This window comes from Salmo trutta, chromosome 22 (genome assembly GCF_901001165.1).
Source record: "Salmo trutta chromosome 22, fSalTru1.1, whole genome shotgun sequence".
NCBI classification, from domain to species: domain Eukaryota; kingdom Metazoa; phylum Chordata; class Actinopteri; order Salmoniformes; family Salmonidae; genus Salmo; species Salmo trutta.
The window spans coordinates 20,958,459-20,980,735 of record NC_042978.1 but is presented as its reverse complement, the minus strand read 5'-3'; the positions used below and the strand labels follow the sequence as shown (position 1 = coordinate 20,980,735).

The following is a 22,277-nucleotide window of genomic DNA, read 5'->3' as shown; positions in this document are numbered from 1 at the left end:
TCCCAAGGATGAACCAGACTTGTGGAGGTCTTCAATTTTTTTTCTGATGTCTTGATTTCTTTTGATTTTCCCATGATGTCAAGCAAAGAGGCACTGAGTTTGAAGGTAGGCCTTGAAATACATCCACAGGTACACCTCCAATTGACTCGAATTATGTCAATTAGCCTATCAGAAGCTTCTAAAGCCATGACATCATTTTCTGGAATTTTCCAAGCTGTTTAAAGGCACAGTCAACTTAGTGTATGTAAACTTCTGACCCACTGGAATTGTGATATAGTGAATTATAATGAAATAATCTTTCTGTAAACAATTGTTGTAAAAATTACTTAGATGTAGATGTCCTAACCAACTTGCCAAAACTATAGTTTGTTAACAAGAAATTTGTGGAGTGGTTGAAAAACGAGTTTTAACCTAAGTGTATGTAAACTTCCGACTTCAACTGTATACTATAACAAAATCCATACATATACAGCATACCGTACTATGGTGTGATACCAGTGGCGGTCGGTGCCTTTTTAAGATGAGGGATTTATTTGTTTGATCATTTTTTACCACTTTTTCGTGATATCTAATTGGTAGTTACAGTCTTGTCCCATCGCTGCAACTCAAGTACGGACTCGGGAGAGGCGAAGGTTGAGAGCCATTCATCCTCCAAAACACGACCACAACCAAGCCGCACTGCTTCTTGACACACTGCTCGCTTAATCCGGAAGCCAGCCGCACCAATGTGTCAGAAGAAACACCGTACAGCTGACGACCGAAGTCAGCGTGCATGCGCCCGGCCGCCACAAGGAGTCGCTAGAGTGCAATGGGACAAGGACCTCACAGCCGACCAAACCCTCCCCTAACCCGGACAACGCTGGGCCAATTGCGTGCCGCCTCATGGGTCTCCTGGTCACGGCCGGCTGCAACACAGACTGGGATCAAAGTGACGCCTCCAGATCTCCGATGCAGTGCCTGAGACTGCTGTGCCACCCGGGAGGCCATATTTCTATTACAGCATATTGAATGACTGTCATTCATATTCCATTCACCCACTTCAATGCAACAGCGATAGGTTTAGGCTACTATATTGTCACATGTATTGACGCTGGAGAGATGAAGCAGGTACGGGGAGCAACATTTAATAAATAACGGACATACAACAAGACAAGCACAGCGTCAGCAAACAGAAACTAAGACAAAAAACAATCAATGCAGCAGCGGGGAACAGAGCTGGGGAACTGACAAATATAGGGGAGGAAATAACAGGTAATAAGTGAGTCCAGGTGAGTCCAATAACGCTGAAGCGAGTGACGAGGGAGGGCAGGTGTGAGTGATGATGGCAGGAGTGCGTGATGAAGGGTCATCTGGTGCCCTCAAGCCCCAGGGGAAGAGAAGAGCGGGAGCAGACGTGACAGTACCCCTCCCTCTTGGGACGCCACCCGGTGTCCCACCTGGGCGAACCGGCTGAGACATGGGCGCTGGGCAAGCCGGTTGGGGCGTGAAAGCCCGGCGAACCGGCAGGAGCGTGAGAGCCTGGCGAGCCGGCCGAGGCATGAGAGCCTGACGATCCGGCTGAGGGAAGATGCCTGTCGATCCCACAGCAGAAGTGGAGCCCGATAATCCAGAGGAGTGATTCGTGAGATGGGAAGCCGCTGAGCCAGGAAAACCTCTCGAGCCAGCCAGGGCGTGAAAGCCAGACGGGCTGGCTTAGGCACCCCGGTTTCATTGGCGGCGGAATCCACCTCGACATCACCAACAAAATAAAAGACAAACAAAAACTCCTGAACTCGAGATTTAGCGTTGGGATAGTGTCTAGAACGCACAAACAAAACGTCGTTGATGGAACATAACGATGGATTATTTGGGACCAAACCTACATTTGTTATTGAAGTAGAAGTCCTGGGACTGCATTCTGACGAAGAACAGGAAAGGTAAGAACATTTTTCTTATAGGAAATGTGATTTTGGTGAAGGCTAAACTGTGTGGGTGTCTAAATAGCTAGCCCTGTGATGCCGGGCTATGTACTTAGATTATTGCAAAATGTGCTTCATCCGAAAAGCTATTTTAAAATCGGACATATCGAGTGCATAGAGGAGTTCTGTATCTATAATTCTTAAAATAATTGTTATGCTTTTTGTGAACGTTTATCGTGAGTAATTTAGTAAAATCACCGGAAGTGTTCGGTGGGAATGCTAGTTCTGAACGTCACATGCTAATGTAAAAAAGCTGGTTTTTGATATAAATATGAACTTGATTGAACAGACATGCATGTATTGTATAACATAATGTCCTAGGTGTGTCATCTGATGAAGATCATAAAAGGTTAGTACTGCATTTAGCTGTGGTTTGGGTTTATGTGACATTATATGCTAGCTTGAAAAATGGGTGTCTGATTATTTCTGGCTGGGTACTCTGCTGACATAATCTAATGTTTTGCTTTCGCTGTAAAGCCTTTTTGAAATCGGACAGTGTGGTTAGATAAAGGAGAGTCTTGTCTTTAAATAGCTGTAAAATAGTCATATGTTTGAAAAGTGGAAGTTTTCGGATTTTAGAGGAGTTTGTATTTCGCGCCCCGCCCATCATTGGATATTGGAGCAGACGTTCCGCTAGCGGAACGTGTAGATGTAAGAGGTTTTAATGGCAAAACAGTGTATTTTAATCAATTCTTTGGTGACATGTGAATATATTTAGTATAGTTTTATCTAAAAAGGATAACTTTTTAAATGTTTTACAATTATTATTTTTAAATTAAATTCACTGAGAAGGATGGTCCTCCCCTTTCGCCCTCTGAGGAGCCTCCACTTTATGGTACTGTAAAAGCTGTGTGTTTCATAGTCAGTGAACATGGATGATCAGACTGGACCCTGTCTGTCCCCTTGGACTCTGTGTTCATCCTCGTTCCAGTCACAGTGCCCTCCCTCCCTAACGTTCTCTCTCCGCCTTCCCCACCTTCTCTCCCAGGATTCCTCCGTCTTCCTCCGTCTGTGTGACTATGAGCGGAAGAGAAGCAGAGAATAGGAGAGACGTGATAATGAGACCGTCAGCGGCAGGCAGGCAGCGCCACACACTGAATCAACAGGCTCTCCTGAAACAGCAGGGGGAAAAGAGTCCAGACCTCCAATGCTCCCCAACCCAACCCAACCTAGCCAGACGCTGATTAAAAGTCAGGTGTCTATTTTAGACAGACAAAATAAAGGGAATATTCAGGAGAGCCCAGTGGTTTCAATTAGTGAACTCCAGGGTTCTGTTTGAGTGCTCTACCTCCGCATTACTGTAATCTGGGCCGTAGTTTAGGAGGTGGAAGGTGGTTACTGCTTTGAGCGACTTGAAGGGAATCTTAGTATAGATATTAATAGCTGCTTTAGACATGCTGGGATGGGGTAGGTGTGATTAGATAGTTTGGAAATAGCTGGAAAGTTCTCTCTACTCTAGTGAGAAGACAGTATATGTTTCTCTCGATGTTCTGTCTTTAATAATAAATAGGAAGATTGCTGTATAAGGAATGATGGATGTAACACCAAAAAGACATTTGAACACAACAGGGTTTTGGAACAGTTTGTTCCCACTCATACGGGCCAGCAGCATATCACAGCAGAGAGGTACTGTGTGGGCTCAAAGACAGAAAGGCAGGAGTTAGAGTTTAAAGTCACAAATATTCAAATTAGATAGCTCAAAAACAGAGTACTCAGATCTGAAAATCTGTAAAGATGTGCCGGATTTTCTGAAAAACATGTAAGGAACAGTAATTGCTGAGTATATAAAACATTATGAACACCTGCTCTTTCCATGACATAGACTGACCAGGTGAAAGCTATGATCCCTTATTGATCCCATTTCAATCATTGTAGATTAAGGGGAAGAGACCAGTTAAAGAAGGATTTTTAAGCCTTGAGCCAATTCAGACATGGATTGTGCATGTGTGCCATTTCGAGGGTGAATGGGCAAGACAAAAGATTTAAGTGCCTTTGAAAGGGGTATGGTAGTAGGTGTCAGGCGCACCAGTTTGTGTCAAGAATTTGAGGCTGTTCTGAGGGCAAAAGAGTGTGGGGGGTGCAACTCAATATTAGAAAGGTGTTCTTAATGTTTTCAAATCAAATTTTTATTAGACACGTGCCGAATACATTTCACCTTACAGTGAAATGCTTACTTACGAGCCCCTAACCAACAATGCAGTAAAAAAAAAAGTTAAAAAATGTCCTTGTTTTTGAAAGAAAAGCAAATTTTTTTGTTCATTTAAAATTAATTCAAATTGATCAGAAATGCAGTGTAGACATTGTTAATGTTGTAAATGACTATTGTAGCTGGAAACGGCTGATTTTTAATGGAACAGGCGTACAGAGGTTCATTATCAGCCCATTATCAGCAAACATCACTCCTGTGTTTCAATGGCACGTTGTGTTAGCTAATCCAAGTTTATCATTTTAAAAAGGCTAATTGATCATTAGAAAAGCCTTTTGCAATCATGTTAGCACAGCTGAAAACGGTTGTGCTGATTAAATAAGCAATAAAACTGGCATTCATTAGACTAGTTGAGTATCTGGAGACACAGCATTTGTGGGTTCGATTACAGGCTCAAAATGGCCAGAAACAATTAACTTTCTTCTGAAACTCGTCCGTCTATTCTTGTTCTGAGAAATGAAGGCTATTCCATGCGAGAAATTGGCAAGAAACTGAATATCTCGTACAACGCTGTGTACTACTGCCCTCACAGAACAGAGCAAACTGGCTCTAACCAGAATACAAGTATATTAGAGTGCTAAACTTGCAGCTTCATTAAATAGTACCCGCAAAACACCAGTCTCAATGTCAACAGTGAAGAGGCGACTCCGGGATGCTGGCCTTCTAGGCAGAGTTGCAATGAAAAAGCCATTTCTAAGACTTGCCAAAAAAAAGAAAAGATTAAGATGGGCAAAAGAACACACTGGACAAAGGAAAATTTAAAAAAGTGTCATGGACAGACAAATCTAAGTTTGAGGTGGTCGGATTACAAAAGAAGAACATTCGTGAGATGTAGAAAAAATGAAAAGAGGCTGGAGGAGTGCTTGACGGCATCTGTCAAGCATGGTGGAGGCAATGTGATGGTCTGGAGGTGCTTTGGTGATGGTAAAGTGGGAGATTTGTACAGGGTAAAAGGGATCTTGAAGAAGGACGGCTATCACTCCATTTTGCAACGCCATGCCTTACCCTGTGGACGCCGCTTAATTGGAGCCAATTTCCTCCTCACAGGACAATGACCCAAAGCACAGCTCCAAACTATACAATAACTATTTAGGAAAGAAGCAGTCAGCTGGTATTCTGTCTATAATGGAGTGGCCAGCACAGTCACCGGATCTGAACCCTATTGAGCTGTTGTGGAAGCAGCTTGACCGTATGGTACGTAAGAAGCGCCAATCTCTTCAGAATACCTCAACGAATTGACAACTAGAATGCCAAAGGTCTGCAAGGCTGTAATTGCTGCAAATGGAAGACACAATTATTGGAGGACACAATTACAAGCAAAGTTGGAAGGACACAGCTATTATTTCAATTAAAAATCATTATTTATAACCTTGTCAACGTCTTGACTATATTTGCTATTCATTTTGCAACTCACGTTATGTATTTTTTCATGGAAAACAAGGACATTTCTAAGTGACCCCAAACTTTTGAACGGTAGTGTATACTGTATATAAACTGCTCAAAAAAATAAAAGGAACACTTAAACAACACAATGTAACTCCAAGTCAATCACACTTCTGTGAAATCAAACTGTCCACTTAGGAAGCAACACTGATTGACAATAAATTTCACATGCTGTTGTGCAAATGGAATAGACAACAGGTGGAAATTATAGGCAATTAGCAAGACACCCCCAATAAAGGAATGGTTCTGCAGGTGGGGACCACAGACCACTTCTCAGTTCCTATGCTTCCTGGCTGATGTTTTGGTCACTTTTGAATGCTGGCGGTGCTTTCACTCTAGTGGTAGCATGAGACGGAGTCTACAACCCACACAAGTGGCTCAGGTAGTGCAGCTCATCCAGGATGGCACATCAATGCGAGCTGTGGCAAGAAGATTTGCTGTGTCTGTCAGCATAGTGTCCAGAGCATGGAGGCGCTACCAGGAGACAGGCCAGTACATCAGGAGACGTGGAGGAGGTCGTAGGAGGGCAACAACCCAGCAGCGGGACCGCTACCTCCGCCTTTGTGCAAGGAGGAGCAGGAGGAGCACTGCCAGAGCCCTGCAAAATGACCTCCAGCAGGCCACAAATGTGCATGTGTCTGCTCAAACGGTCAGAAACAGACTCCATGAGGGTGGTATGAGGGCCCGACGTCCACAGGTGGGGATTGTGCTTACAGCCCAACACCGTGCAGGACGTTTGGCATTTGCCAGAGAACACCAAGATTGGCAAATTCGCCACTGGCGCCCTGTGCTCTTCACAGATGAAAGCAGGTTCACACTGAGCACGTGACAGACGTGACAGAGTCTGGAGACGCTGTGGAGAACGTTCTGCTGCCTGCAACATCCTCCAGCATGACCGGTTTAGCGGTGGGTGAATCATGGTGTGGGGGGGGCATTTCTTTGGGGGGCCGCACGGCCCTCCATGTGCTCGCCAGAGGTAGCCTGACTGCCATTAGGTACCAAGATGAGATCCTCAGACCCCTTGTGAGACCATATGCTGGTGCGGTTGGCCCTGGGTTCCTCCTAATGCAAGACAATGCTAGACCTCATGTGGCTGGAGTGTGTCAGCAGTTCCTGCAAGAGGAAGGCATTGATGCTATGGACTGGCCCGCCCGTTCCCCAGACCTGAATCCAATTGAGCACATCTGGGACATCATGTCTCGCTCCATCCACCAATGCCACGTTGCACCACAGACTGTCCAGGAGTTGGTGGATGCTTTAGTCCAGGTCTGGGAGGAGATCCCTCAGGAGACCATCCGTCACCTCATCAGGAGCATGCCCAGGCGTTGTAGGGAGGTCATACAGGCACGTGGAGGCCACACACACTACTGAGCCTCATTTTGACTTGTTTTAAGGACATTACATCAAAGTTGGATCAGCCTGTAGTGTGGTTTTCCACTTTAATTTTGAGTGTGACTCCAAATCCAGACCTCCATGGGTTGATAAATTGGATTTCCATTGATTATTTTTGTGTGATTTTGTTGTCAGCACATTCAACTATGTAAAGAAAAAAGTATTTAATAAGATTATTTCTTTCATTCAGATCTAGGATGTGTTGTTTAAGTGTTCCCTTTATTTTTTTGAGCAGTATATTTAAAAAAAATTACGAATAACAATAAGAAATAAAAGTAACAAGTAATTAAAGAGCAGCAGTAAAATAATAATAGCGAGACCATATACAGGGAGTACCGGTACAGAGTCAATGTGAGGGGGCACCGTTTAGTCGAGGTAATTTAGGTAATATGTACATGTAGGTAGAGTTATTAAAGTGACTATGAATAGATGATAACAACAGAGAGTAGCAGCGGTGTAAAAGATGGGTGGGGGGGCAATACAAATAGTCTGGGTAGCCACTTGATTAGATGTTCAGGAGTCTTATGGCTTGGGGGTAGAAGCTGTATACTCAGTGTATATTATGTATGTAGTGGTAGAATATATTAGATACAATTACAATGGGTTCTTGACTAAAGTAAAACCAGGCTCTAAATGTTTGTGTAACGTAAGCAATAGCTACAAGAGGCTGGAAGTTCTGTCATATCTCACTTCTGATTTTATTACACGTCAACAGGTTAAACATGTAATGATCAACATCCATGTTGGGCATGTTTTTGGGGAGGCAGAGAGCAGACTTCATAAGAAGAGCTAGGTGCAGAGGAGGAGAGTGTGGTGGGAATGTAAGCGAGGGATACACTCTGACTCCATAGGGAGTCCTCCCGGTGGATCAGAGGATGGAGAGATGATGAAGGGATGATACAGGCTCTCCACAGGAGGTCTCCTCTGTTCCCACTCCTTTCTCACACTCACCCAAATCTCTGTACATCCCATACACACCCAACAAGCCCGTATGCACGTGGACAGGTACATGTGCACGCATGGATGAGTACGAGCGCGCGTGTGAACACACATACTTACACAGCTTCTCAATTTAGTCATTTCCAGTTCATTTCCTCCATAGTAAATTAAACAGGTGCATGAGCAGTCCAGTATTTCCATGAGGATGAATGGGCAGGGATTATCTGTCAGATATTCATTGTTTCTGGAAGGGGAGGATGAGAATAGCAGCAGGCCTCTGACTCCATGTGGAACACAGCCCATTATGGATCAGAGAAAAGACTGTGTACCCAAGTAACCCCCAGATATCTGTTGTGTCTACAGAGCCTTGCCCTGACCAGGAGAATGTACTGGGCCTAATTCAGCATCTTATATGGTCTTCTTTCACTGAAAACCCCAAACGGTTTGATATATTTCAATCATGATACACCTATGAGTATCTACATAAAGATCAGTGATGCCCTCCCTTAACCCATGACCACCACAACCACCACCTGCCCTCTGAACAACCCCACACCTGGACTTTCAGTGCAGCTGAGTGCCCATGTAGCATCTGTGTGATATCCACTGTGAACCCCCTCCCCCTATCCCCTCTTCCCTCAATGCCTCCTGCTCCTAAAGTATCTCCGCCTTCTCTCTCACACAAGAATACTTTAAGGTGGTTTTCCATTAAATTACCCCTCCTCACCTGCACTCACACTGACCTCCACATACAACAATATACTGCTGTTACAGTGTGAGCTTAGGTGCCTATGGATAAAAGAAAATATAATGATTTAAGATCCTCTCCTGCCTATCATACCATAATAGCCTATCACTCCATGTCACTCCATTCTCTGCTCTCTTTTGTGATCTATTTGCCAGAGAAAAATATATGCTCAGATAAAATAAATATGGAGCACAATTGTAGGCTACATACTGTATATGTAGTACTGAGATACAGTGCATTCAGAAAGTATTCAGACCCTTTGACTTTTTCCAAATTTTGTTACGTTACAGCCTTATTCTAAAATGGATTGAATTGTTTTTTCCCCCTCATCAATCTACACACAATACCCCATAATGACAAAGAAAAAACATGTTTTTCGGAATTCTTGCAATATATTTTTTGTTTTACTGAAATGTCATATTTGCATAAGTATTCAGTTCCCTTTACGCAGTACTTTGTTGAAGCACCTATGGTAGTGATTACAGCATAGTCTTCTTGGGTATGATGCTACAAGCTTGGCACACCTGTATTTGGGGAGTTTCTCCCATTCTTCTCTGCAGATCCTTTCAAGCTCTGTCAGGTTGGATGGGGAGCATCACTGCACAGCCATTTTCAGGTCTCTCCAGAGATGTTCGATCGGGTTCAAATCGGTCTCTGGCTGGGCCGCTCAAGGACATTCAGAGACTTGTCCCGAAGCCACTCCCGCATTGTCTTGGCTGTGTGCTTAGGGTCGTTGTCATGTTGGAAGGTGAACCTTCGCCCCAGTCTGAGGTCCTGAGTGGTCTGGAACCGGTTTTCATCTGGGATCTCTCTGTACTTTGCTCCATTCATTTTTCTCTCGATCCTGACTAGTCTCCCAGTCCCTGCCGCTGAAAAACATCCTCACAGCATGATGCTGCCACCACTATGCTTCACTGTAGGGATAGTGCCAGGTTTCCTCCAGACGTGACGCTTGGCATTCAAGCCAAAGAGTTCAATCTTGGTTTCATCAGACCAGAGAATCTTGTTTGTCATGGTCTGAGATTCCTTTAGGTGCCTTTTGGCAAACTCCAAGCAGTCAGTCAAGTGCCTTTTACTGAGGAGTGGTTTCCGTCTGGCCACTCTACCTTTAAGGCCTGATTGGTGGAGTGCTGCAGAGATGGTTGTCCTTCTGGAAGGTTCTCCCATCTCCACAGAGGAACTCTGGAGCTCTGTCAAAGTGATCATCGGATTCTTGGTCACCTCCCTGACCAAGGCCCTTCTCCCCCGATTGGTCAATTTGGCAGGGTGGCCAGCTCTAGGAAGAGTCTTGGTGGTTGTAAACTTCTTTCATTTAAGAATGATGGAGGCCACTGTGTTCTTAGGAACCTTCAATGCTGTTGACATCTTTTGGTAACCTTCCCCTGATCTGTGCCTCGACACAATCCTGTCTTGGAGCTCTACTGACAATTTCCTTGACCTTATGGATTGTTTTTTGCTCTGACATGCACTGTCAACTGTGGTACCTTATATAAACAGGTGTGCGCCTTTCCAAATCATGTCCAATCAATTGAATTTACCACAGGTGGTCTCCAATCAAGTTGTAGAAACATCTCAAGGATGATCAATGGAAACAGGATGTACCTGAATCTCATAGCAAAGGGTCTGAATACTTATGTAAATAAGGTATCTGTTTTTCATTTTTAATACATTTGCTAAAATTTCTAAAAACCTGTAATCACTTCGTCATTATGGGATATTGTGTGTAGATTTATGAGGATTTATTTGACAAAAAAACATTTTACAATAAGGCTGTAACGTAAGAAAATGTGGAAAAAGTCAAGGAGTCTGAATAGTTTCGGAATGCACTGTATACTACTATCTTAACGTGTCTCTTTTACTCATGTAGACATTAACAGGAGACGTTTCCCTTCATGAGAGTGGTATGTATGTGGGAGTGTTCTCCTTTGAACTGAATGATTCATAATGTCACTGTGATTGCCAAGAAGTGTACAATTCAATTACAATGACAAGCCATCATGAAATGAATAGGCTCTCTCAATTTGAAATGAGAAATCTGACTCCAGCTCTGTAGCAACTTACAGTAATAGCATCATCAGACAACCAGGAGTCCTTTACGGTATGCAATCAAATAGATACTCAGCAAAAGGTTAATTAATGGTCATGGAGTTTTATTTGCACAGAAGGACCAGTTTTGCATTAAACATTATCAGATACTTTGGCATGTCTTCCATAGCTCAACCATGTTTATTTTTAACAACTATAACATGGACGAGCGTTAAATTATAACCACTTGGGGAGGTGCACAATTTTCTCTCTCAAACTAGCAAATTAACTATGACCCTTGCGAGTCTCAGCTTCACATGTATGGCTAGAAGAATCTGAACCTCTCCACCAAAACCCAGCTGTATTCATTGTTTCTCTCTAACCCACTAAACGTTTACTGCAGTAGAGCATCTAGCTCCGGGAACTTGCCTATGTTTCACCACACACTATCTATCTAAAGGAGGAAACATCACTGACCCTCCATTTTCTTGGTTTTGAAAGCCCTTGCTATCTATGCAAGGTGCTGGTTGCAGCAGGATCAAAGCTAATGCAGAGTCAAACAGTGTGGACCTATCTGTTAAATATACATTCTGCATGTACATATTCTACATTCAACCCCCTCTTAGAACCTCATTATTATATATTCTCTTTCTGTTGACAGTATAGTTGGCAGAGTTTCCAGTCATATTTCTAATGCCATTTTCTGCCTGTCAAATGAACATAATATCCTAATGAAATAATTGTGGTCATGACTAAGACCTGTGGCAGCTTTCAGAGAATTACTCATTATTTACAAATGACTCATTGACAGAGGGCAGCCTGAAACCATTCACAATTGCAATAGATTAAACATTGCTGAATATAATCTACATTTATTTAAATTAATCTCATTAATCACATTACCATAAACACCAAACCTTAAGGGCCTAAATGTGTCTCATTTGGCAGAAAATTATACATTTTCCATTTTGTAAAACACACTGGTTGAAAATACTTTTTATCTAAAAGAAAAAAAAACGAAATTGGTTTCTGTAATCATCGAAGTACGAGACTTTTTATGCTTGAACTTTTTTAAATCACTATCAATGTCGATATGAATATGGCATTGTGAATTGTAATGAATCTTAATGGAATGCACATACATTCAACAGAATCTAATCTTGTGTGTAAATAATGACACGTTAAAGCTTTCACAACTGTTCATGCAAACAAGGACCTCTGGCATTTATTTTCCTCATCTGGATTTGGCCAATTCTGGTGTTTAATGTTTCACTTATTGTAGCACATAAGTAGAACTTAATTGTTCAGAACGAGATATAAGTGTTTTAATTAAGCTGTTGGCAGGCTTGAAATTGGAATCTAAGTGTGCTCAAACTAAAGTATTCCCTTGGGGTACACACACTGACGGTGCAATACATTATTTCTCCTGATTGCATGAGACACAGGGGATGCACATTCTGTCTTTCCACTTAACGTGGCTCAGAAAACTACAGCTCAGAACCAATCTGCCAGCCAGCGCCTATGAATGACAAATATGTTTTTAAGAGGAAGAAGAACATGGTCACAAATCACTACATCTCCCAGAGATGGCTGTCTGTGAGCCAGTCAGTCATGTGGCAGCAGAATGAAGTGAGCTCGTTAGCTGGTGAGTGTGTTGTTAGGCCCTGAGAGCAGACTATGGGCATCTGAACACTTTCTTTGGCCATTCATCTCACTGTGGCATCAACAATACACTCTACCACTCAACTTTCAGGGAAGCTTTTTGAGATTGTGGAAAAGTTTAGATGTCAAGGAGAGGGAAGGAGAGGATGGTTGGTGAGTGTTAAAATGAGGTCTAGATGAGGAGTGGTCTTACCCCAGAGGCAGGATACGCTATCCAACCCAGCTCCGCTGTGGCCGTCCGCGTGTCCATCACTGTCTCTATAGAAGAGACAAAGAACAAGAAATGTAATACACATGTCTGCTACTACCAATGTAATGCAAACACCTGTTACAGTGAAACACCTCACCCCATCACTTTTTGCGTAATGCAAATTTTTCTTCTCAGTCCATTGAAAACCATTGATATGAGCTAAAGCTTCAATGTCTCATTACTGTAAATGTATATCAGCTCTTTACCAATGGTCCAGACAGAATCAGACCAATGTTTGACAGTTCCTACTGGATGACACCGTCTCTACACATTTCACTACAGTCAAACTCTGACTCAGAGACATAGGGTGATCCATCACCTCTCCACTTCTAACAGGCTCTGGGTCTAGATAGGCCACACTCTTGGAGGAAAAGTGGGAGATAACCAACACTTTTGTTTGGGATATGATGTATGGTACAGTATATACAAACCGTTCTCTGTGGACTTTCAGTTAGCACCATCCTCTGTGCAAACTGCTGCCCTTGGAAGAGTGTTGTTTTCACACAGTCTGGGCTGTGACTGATCAATAGGTAATGGTGGGTGATTTCTGCAAAGGAGTGTATTAAATATTGATGGCCCAGGAAATATTGATCACGTCCGTGATAACGCAACAGCAGGTATACAAACACCGGTGCATGCCAACAGCCACACCTGGCTTGAAGGCAGAGGGGTTCAAATGCAACTAACACAGCTCACAGAGCCACAAAACAGCACATGTTGGTCTATTGGTGTCATTTCACCACAACAATTTATATATATTTTCCAGATGTGACTATTTCTCGATTTTCCAAAAGCATTGACACTGATCTCTTTGATGTCTGTCTGTCTGTCTGCCTATCTGCCTGTCTGCCTGTCTGCCTGTCTGCCTGGTGGCCTGCCTGACTGCCTGTCTGTCTCTAGCTCACTTTCTCTAGCTCTCTTCCTCCTTCACAATTTTCCTGGGAGTCGATCAAGTCAGCAGGTGGAAAGGCAATCAGCAGCATGGGTAAATCATCAGTCGATAACAGCAGCCATTTTACAGAGAGAGGGTCTGGTCCAATCAACTGCCAACCAATCAACCGCCCCATGCAGAATGCAAAAAATAAAAAATAAATTGCCCTCATCCCAACTCACCTTCCTACAAGTGCTCTCAACCCATCCCCTCCAATGATGTATATTAACCGTGGATTTCTGATGCTATTTATTGGCTATTTATAAGTATTTTGTGTAGTGGTGTAGTGGGATCAGTAACATTAGTCATCTCTAAAAATGTTACTTTAAGGAAAAATGTAAATATTTCAACTAAATGTATTTGTATGTTTAGCTCATATAATATAATTTAGAAGTATGCATTAAGGTGTCTAATATAATAAATGCGGCAAAAACAAATGTAGACATTAATACATCCATTTCTATAGCTTCCAAAATATTTTTTACGACGATGAGGAAGTGCCATGTTGGAGGCACAGTGGCTTCAACACATCACCCCTTATTAGTCATCTAGTGTATATATAAATCACTGATTCCTTCCCACTCATCAGCAAACTGGTCAGGGTAAAGCCATACTGTATTTTTTATATTTCTTTATTTCTCTGTATACAGCTACTTATTCCTAGTCTCAATGCAATACCCATAATGCTATACAATCACTGTATTGTGGTTGTGGGTTCTTTCAGGGTTACAGTTCATCATAGACCCATTGAGACACTGACCCACTGGCTGGCAGAATAAGTGTTGAGGCCACTGAGGTCAGTGCCTGTGGAGGGTGTTCTCTGTAGTCAGCAGAGGAGAGCAGGGCAGAGGAGATGAGAGCAGGTCCAGGGCCAGGACCAACCACAGGGTGCCTGTCTGCCTTTCACTCCCACAGAGCTCAAAGCCTCACATTAATCCTATTAGGGCTTCCTCAGTCTTAGTAGATCATCAGAGAGAAAATCTCAGATTTTTGCATGGAAGTATAGACTCTTTAGATTGACACCCAGGATAGACGTTGTAGAAAAGACACTCCAAGACCAGCTACAGAACATGTAACAGCAGGATGTTTCTGTGGGAACAAGTGTAACGGTCGTTGTAGGAAGTGGACCAAGATGCAGCGGGTTGAGTGCTCATTTTAACTTTTAATAAAGAACACTGAAAATACACAACAAGAAACCACACAAACGCACAGTACTACAGGGACCACACAGCAATGCACAAACAACCTCCCACAATTCCCATAACAAACACACCCCTATACATAGGATCTTCAATCAGAGGTAACAAGGGACAGCTGCCTCCAATTGAATGCCCAATCCCAATTAACTAAACATAGGCTAGACTTAACATAGAAATACACTAACATAGACCAAAACCCCGGAAACTCTAAACAAACACCCCTCTACACAAACACACACCGCGAACCACATAAAACAAATACCCCCCTGCCACGTCCTGACCAAACTACAATAACAAATGACCCCTTTACTGGTCAGAACGTGACAACAAGGGTGTGTGGGCCTAGCTGTATTTTTATGTTTAAGTAATTTGCTGTTAGCTTAGGCGGGGGCAAAACAGAATGGAAATAGCCATTTTGATTAGCATGTCCTGTGAAGCAATGCATCCCTAGCCTGTACCTGGCATCTGTTTGTCATTCACCATGTGAAGCTGCTGCAGGCGTAGTAAAAACCCCTGGGACAGGAGACAACGGAAGCCTCCAGAACAGCGCTAGCCAGTTGCCCAATCAGTCAGCCAAGCGTTCTGGGGGTTTAGCACGAAAGGAGCCATGCCGAGCCTACTGTATCTTTACAGAGACCCATAGAAAAAGCCACACCACAGTCACACTACCCCTCCTCTGCAGTTAGGCGAGGGAGGGTGACGAGAACGCAATGAGCCAGAACACGTTAACATCTGTGTTCAGTGTTGAAGTAAATCCATTGCATTTCCCAGCAGTGTGCCAGCTGTGCTTTCCAATGATGGCACACTTATTCAGCTACCAATACCTGGGGATAGGTATTCTCAGAGGTCGGTATTGTAGCACCATTAAGATTACAAGTTCATTTTGTGGCATAATGGCATCACACAGTTTCACTAAACCAGAGTAACACCTTACTTTATTACATTATGACACAGCAACATCATGAGCCAACAACAATACCACAACATAATTTATTCCTACTCTATAAAACGACTTAAAACATCCCTCTACCAACTAGTAAGTAATGCAATACAATGTATATGAATTCCACAATGCAACATCACAAAATGAGCTAGGATATGTTTGACAGAAAAAGCAATTTGTCAGGACAACCAATCTCAAGATGATTTTATGACACTGGTCGTTCCTACTTATTTATCTGTTTTAATATCCTGTTGTTATTGTCAAATCAAATTTTATTGGTCACATGCGCCGAATACAACAAGTGTAGACTTTACAGTGAACTGCTTATTTATGAGCCCCTAAACAACAATGTAGAGTTAAAAAGTATGAAAAATATTTGCTAAATAAAAAAGGAGACAGTAACTATAACGAGGCTAAATACAAGTACCAGTACTGAGTCAATCTGCAGGGGTATGAGATAAGTGAGGTAATTGAGATAATACAGTACGTACATGTAGGTAGGGTTAAAAGTGTCTAGGCAATCAGGATAATAAACAGAGTAGCAGCAGCATCTGGGAAGAGTGTGAAAGTGTGTCTATGTGTGAGTGTGTGGTGTAAATATGCAAGTGTGTGTGTGTGTGTGTGTGTGTGTGTGTGCTTATGTAGTGTCTGTGTGTGTGTGTGTGTGTGTGTGTGTGTGTGTGTGTGTGTGTGTGTGTGTTGGAGTGGCAGTGTAGTATGTGTGAGTGCGTGCGTGGGTAGAGTCAAGTGAGTGTGCATAGAGCCAGTGCAAGAGAGTCAGCATAAAAAAACAATAAATAAATATGTCTTATGGCTTGGGGGTCGAAGCTGTTTAGGAGCCTTTTGGTTCCAGACTTGGCGCTCTGGTACCGCTTGCTGTGCGGTAGCAGAGTGAACAGTCTATGACTTCGGCGGCTGGAGTCTGACAATTATGTGGGCCTTCCTCTGACACCGTGTGGTATAGAGGTTTTGGATGGCAGGGAGTTCGGCCCGAGTGATGTACTATGCCGTACGCACTACCCTCTTTAGCGCCTAGCGGTTGGATGCAAAGAAGTTACCATACCAAGCAGTGATGCAGCCAGTCAAGATGCTTTCAATGGTGCAGCTGTAGAACTTTTTGAGAATCTGAAGGCCCATACCAAATCTTTTCAGCCACCTGAGGGGGAAGAAATGTTGTTGTGCCCTCTTCACGACTGTGTTGGTGTGTTTGGACCATGATAGGTCCTTAGTGATGTGGATACCAAGGAACTAGAAGCTTTCGACCTGCTCCACTACAGCACCTTCGATGTGAATGGGGGCATGTTCAGCCCTTCGTTTCCTGTAGTCCACGATCAGCTACTTTGTCTTGCCCACATTGAGAGAGACGTTGTTAGCCTATAGGGAGGAGGTCAGAGACCTGGTAGTGAGGTGCCAGGACGTCTCATCGGGCCACCACCATTCGTGTCGTCGGAAAACTTATTGATGGTGTTTGCGTCGTGGCGGTTGTAGTTGCCTACCCTCACCACCTGGGAGCGGCCCATCAGGAAATTTAGGATCAAGTTGCAGAGGGAGGTGTTTAATCCAAGGGTTCTTAGCTTAGTGATGAGCTTGAATGGCACTATGGTGTTGAACGCTGAGCTGTAGTCAATGAACAGCATTTTCACATACTGTAAGTGTTCCTTTTATCCAGGTGGGAAAGGGCAGTGTGGAGTGCAATAGAGATTGCGTCATCTGAGGATCTGTTGGGTTGGAATTGGAGTGGGTTCAGGGTTTCTGGGATGATGGTGTTGATGTGAGCCATGCCTTTCAAAGCATTTCATGGCAACATATGTGAGTGCTACGTGGTGGTAGTCATTTAGACAGGTTACCTTGGTGTTCTTGGGCACAGGGCCTAAGATGGTTTGCTTGAAACATGTAGGTATTACAGACTGGGTCAGGGAGAGGTTGAAAATGTCAGTGAAGACACTTGCCAGCTAGTCAGAGCATGCTCTGAGTACACGTCTTAGTAATTCATCTGGACCTGCGGCCTTGTGAATGTTAACCTGTTTAAAGGTCTTACTCACATCGGCTACGGAGAGCGTGATCACACAGTCGTCCGGAACAGCTGGTGCTCTCATGCATGGTTCAGTGTTGCTTGCCTCGAAGCAAGCATAGAAGGCATTTAGCTCGTCTGGTAGGCTCGCGTCACTGGGCAGCTCTCAGCCGGGTTTCCCTTTGTAATCCTTAATAGTTTGCAAGCCCTGCCACATCCGATGAGCATCAGAGCCGGTGTCTTAGGATTCAATCTTAGTCCTGTATTGACACTTTTCCTGTCTGAATCTCTAAGAATTCTACTAACCAGATGTAAAGTGAAACGTGTCCCTCGCTATCAAATAAACATCTGAATCCAACTTTTGTCTGAACAGCACCATATTCCTGTTGAGTTAGACAGCGGGCTGCCATTAGACCACACACCTCACATGAGGGTCACATTGTTTATTTGATAGCGAGTCACATTTTACTTTACATCTGGTATGTTGATTTCCTAGAGATTCTACATATGCGTCTGTTGACAGGAAAAGTTTTTGGGCTGAAGCCGGCTATATTGTTGCATGGTTATTTTCCATCGCCAGCCACCAGAATGATGCACCACTCAGGGAGTCCAACCAATACACAGACTCCTGATGTTATTCTGTCCCAAAGATAGGCTACACTGAATGCTGTGTAGGAAAAATTCACACATGAAAAGTCTTTTGTGCCCGTGGATCTATTTTTAGAATCGCAAGCATGACCCAATTTATTTGTAGGCGTTCTTAGCAAAGCTTTTCTGGATAGCATGTTACACCATAAAAGTACCGTTACTTTTAATCACAACAAGGTGAACGAACATACAGTGATTATCCTTGGACATACCTGTCAGGATGGAGGAATGTTTCATGTATAGCTATTTCTGGCATTCTTTTACACAAGATCTGAAGATTTTTTTTGTGCTAGAGATCTAAATATGGTCTAAATATGGTTTTACTCCTCAGATTTGAGCGCCTTCAAAAAGGTTGCACGGCTGGATGTTCAAAGTAAAGACATTTATCAGGAAAGGTTCAAAACTTGTACAGGTTCGGTAATAGTGTGATAAACATATTGCACAGACATAACACCCTTCTATGACACACTGTACTTGTTATGTTTGGCCAAAATGGCCAGCTACTGTGGCGGATCAAATGGTCCAGATGATCATCTCCTAATACAAATATAACCACAACCTTAGCCACTATAGAGCTTAAAATAGGAAAAAGAGAGATGGCAATAGAGAGAACATAGAATGATCTCTGGCCTTGTGTTTGGCCAAAGTATTTAGAGAATGGACAATCAATGCACGTTGCTGTACAACATGACAATTTAGTCAATAGTAGAGTTCATAATTCAATAGCCTGACCCACTGAAACACTGCGGCTAATATGAATACAATATCAATAACTTTGTTCAGCGACGGTTGGCCATTGTCCTCACTCAAATCTTTACGTAAAACTGTTTCTATCTATAAAAAATATAATATGAAGTTAAAAAGTTCTACCCGATGGCATCTCCAAAAGTTAAAACATTTTAAAAACAGCGATTTTCAAACACTATGACATTTGCAGTGATGTGGAAAGCAAGAAAATACCCTCCCTCTGGCTAGAAACTTGTTGAAGGTTCTTTTAATCCTACCCTGTGGTGTCACAGAGAAGTATTTTTTAGGACCTTTCTGCTTATCTTTTTAACCACAGATCATAGAAACGAGTCGTTTCCACATACACTATATATACAGAAGTATGTGGATACCCCTTCAAATTAATTTATTCAGCTATTTCAGCCACACCCATTGTCAGTAGAATGGCCTTACTGAAGAGCTCAGTGACTTTCAACGTGGCACCGTCATAGGATGCCACATTTCCAACAAGCCAGTTCATCAAATTTCTGCCCTGCTAGAGCTGCCCCGCTTAACTGTAAGTGCTGTTATTGTAAAGTGGAAACGTCTAGGAGCAACAACGGCTCAGCCGCGAAGTGGCAGTCCACACAAGCTCACAGAACTGGACCGCAGAGTGCTGAAGTACGTAGCATGTAAAAATTGTCTGTCCTCGGTTGCAAGACTCACTACCGAGTTCCAAACTGCCTCTGGCAGCAACGTCAGCACAATAACTGTTTGTCAGGAGCTTCATGAAATGGGTTTCCTTGGCCGAGCAGCCGCACAGAAGCCTAAGATCGCCGGCGCAATGCCAAGCGTCGGCTGGAGTGGTATAAAGCTTCGGATTCTGGAGCAGTGGAAACGTGTTCTCTGGAGTGATGAATCACGCTTCACCATCTGGCAGTCCAATGGACAAATCTGGGTTTGGCGGATGCCAGGAAAACGCTACCTGTCCCAATGCATAGTGCCAACTATAAAGTTTGGTGGAGGAGGACTAATGGTCTGGGGCTGTATTTCATGGTGTCCACATACTTTTGGTCATGTACTGTGTGTAGACACTGGTATGGTGTTGGAGAGGATGAATATGTGGTTTTGCCCTTTAACAAAACATCACAGGTGCAACTATATCTGAAAGCATATTTTCCAATAGATTTATCAACAGTTTATTTTTGGAGCCTGCCCATGGATTCAGAGCAGAGATGGGGTTTCTTTAGACAGACTGTAGGCGAGAGTGCTTCACGGATCCACCTGTATCCGAAATACCCAAGACCCGAGCGGGTCTGGATCCAGAATTCTAAATAATGTCACAGGTCTTGGGTATGTGTAATTTATCAGATCCGAACGAGACTGCTGCAGTGTGTATAGAGAGACAGCGGGAGAGAGAGACAGAGAAATTGTATCATTTATGCTGCAGCTCTTGCTTTTCACGAGAGTGGCGCATGTAGCTTGTTGTTGGCCGATCATAAATCATCAATGCGGCAATAGGCTACAATCTCCATGTATGGCAAAAGTTAGGATATATCTAATCAATGGAAGATGGAATTAAAATTACAGAATTAAAAGTTAAAATGATAGCTACAACGACCAAGAGCTAACAGGTAGGCTGCTACTTAATGTTCTGAATGGAGTTGTTGTTGTTTGTAAATGTGTAGGACAAGAAAGCAGATGCTGCCTCAATTAGGCTAGCTAGCTTAACTAGCTTCTCACTTTTTTTTTTTTTTTTAAACCTTTATTTAACTAGGCAAGTCAGTTAAGTGGGTTAACTGCCTTGTTCAGGGGCAGAACAACAGATTTTAACCTTGTCAGCTCGGGGGTTCAATCTAGCAACCTTTCAGTTACTGGCCCAACGCTTTAACCACTAGGCTACCTGTGTTTGATGCAGTCAAGACGGGCACTACGTATATGTATAGGATGATAAATAACCTGGATGATAAATAACTTAGCTATGGCAGCTGTTATTATACTATAGCGTGAGTCGGCTTGATTGGTTGCTGTCTCTCGTCTCTCCCCCCCACCTCCCTGCTCCCCATGTTACTCGCTCACTCACAGTAGCCTACACACAGCATGCACAGCCCCTGCTAGAGCGGCACCCTCTCTACCTCACGCTTTATCAGCTCCAGTTAATAAAGTATCTTAAAAATTGCCAGGTTCATTTCGTAACTGAAGGTCTCTAGAGAGCGCTCCTTATGCCCTGCCAATCATAACCTTATTTTTCCCCCAATAGGAACACACAAGAGTATGGATTTGTGCAATTCAAACACAGAGGGGTACAGGCATTGATCATGAAGGGGAAATGTGTCTCACCCCACGTACAAGCTGTGACTGTATAGCCCCATACACTCGCAATCGATACAAATGGTTTAAACGACTCAATTATGCCCGTGATGGTCAGCCAAATGGCCATGGTCACCATAATATATACATACACTGAGTACACAAAACATCACGAAATCATGATCCCTTATTGATGTCACTTGTTAAATCCACTTCAATCAGTGTAGATGAAGGGGAGGAGACAGATTAAAGAAGGATTTTAAGCCTGGATTGTGTACGTGTGCCCAGTAACGGTGCATGGGTAAAATCACTGGGGAAGACAAGCCAGGAAAAAAAAGCTATATTATAACCTACAGCATGTGCTGTGATAATTGCATAGTTTGCTCTTTAACCTGTTAGTTCATACGTATGCCTTGCCACCGTGATCCTGTGTATAGGCCTAACAGGCTGACTACACCGCTCGCGTCACGTGAGCGAGCGTTGCAAAATACATTTAGAAATCTATGTTATTCAATTATTGCACCCACACTGCTCGCGCGGGCCAACGAGCATCTGCGTTGCCTAGGAATAAAATAGAAGTCAGTTCTATTTGTGACGCAGATCGAGCTGCAAGTCCTGCCTCTCACATCTCCTCATTGGTTTATAGAAGCAGGTACCCACGTGCCATCTCCTTATTGGTTATACCCACGTGGGTGACTAAAAGACGAACGAGGTCAGTGGCGGTAATGCACCTAATTTATGAAAGTTGCCAATCGCAATATAAAGTCAAGAGAAGAAAAAGCCTAGAAGGAGGGGAGATGACTAGAAACGATTGACCGTTTTATGTGTGGATTAATTGTCGGAGTAGAAGACCTTGTGCATTTCAGGTAAAATAACAACTCAATGTTTACATCCCAGGACAAATTAG

The 22,277-nt window shown here is 43.2% G+C and overlaps 1 protein-coding gene across 1 annotated transcript in view; it reads right to left on the bottom strand.

The window, feature by feature from the left end:
• The window catches only part of LOC115158359 (ephrin type-B receptor 1), a 203,742-nt gene that overhangs the window by 143,707 nt on the left and 37,758 nt on the right, over positions 1 to 22,277 (bottom strand). Inside the window, exon 2 of the mRNA XM_029707199.1 lies at positions 12,567 to 12,631. Coding sequence (XP_029563059.1) covers positions 12,567 to 12,631 — 65 coding nt within the window. The remainder of the gene's footprint in view (positions 1 to 12,566; positions 12,632 to 22,277) is intronic.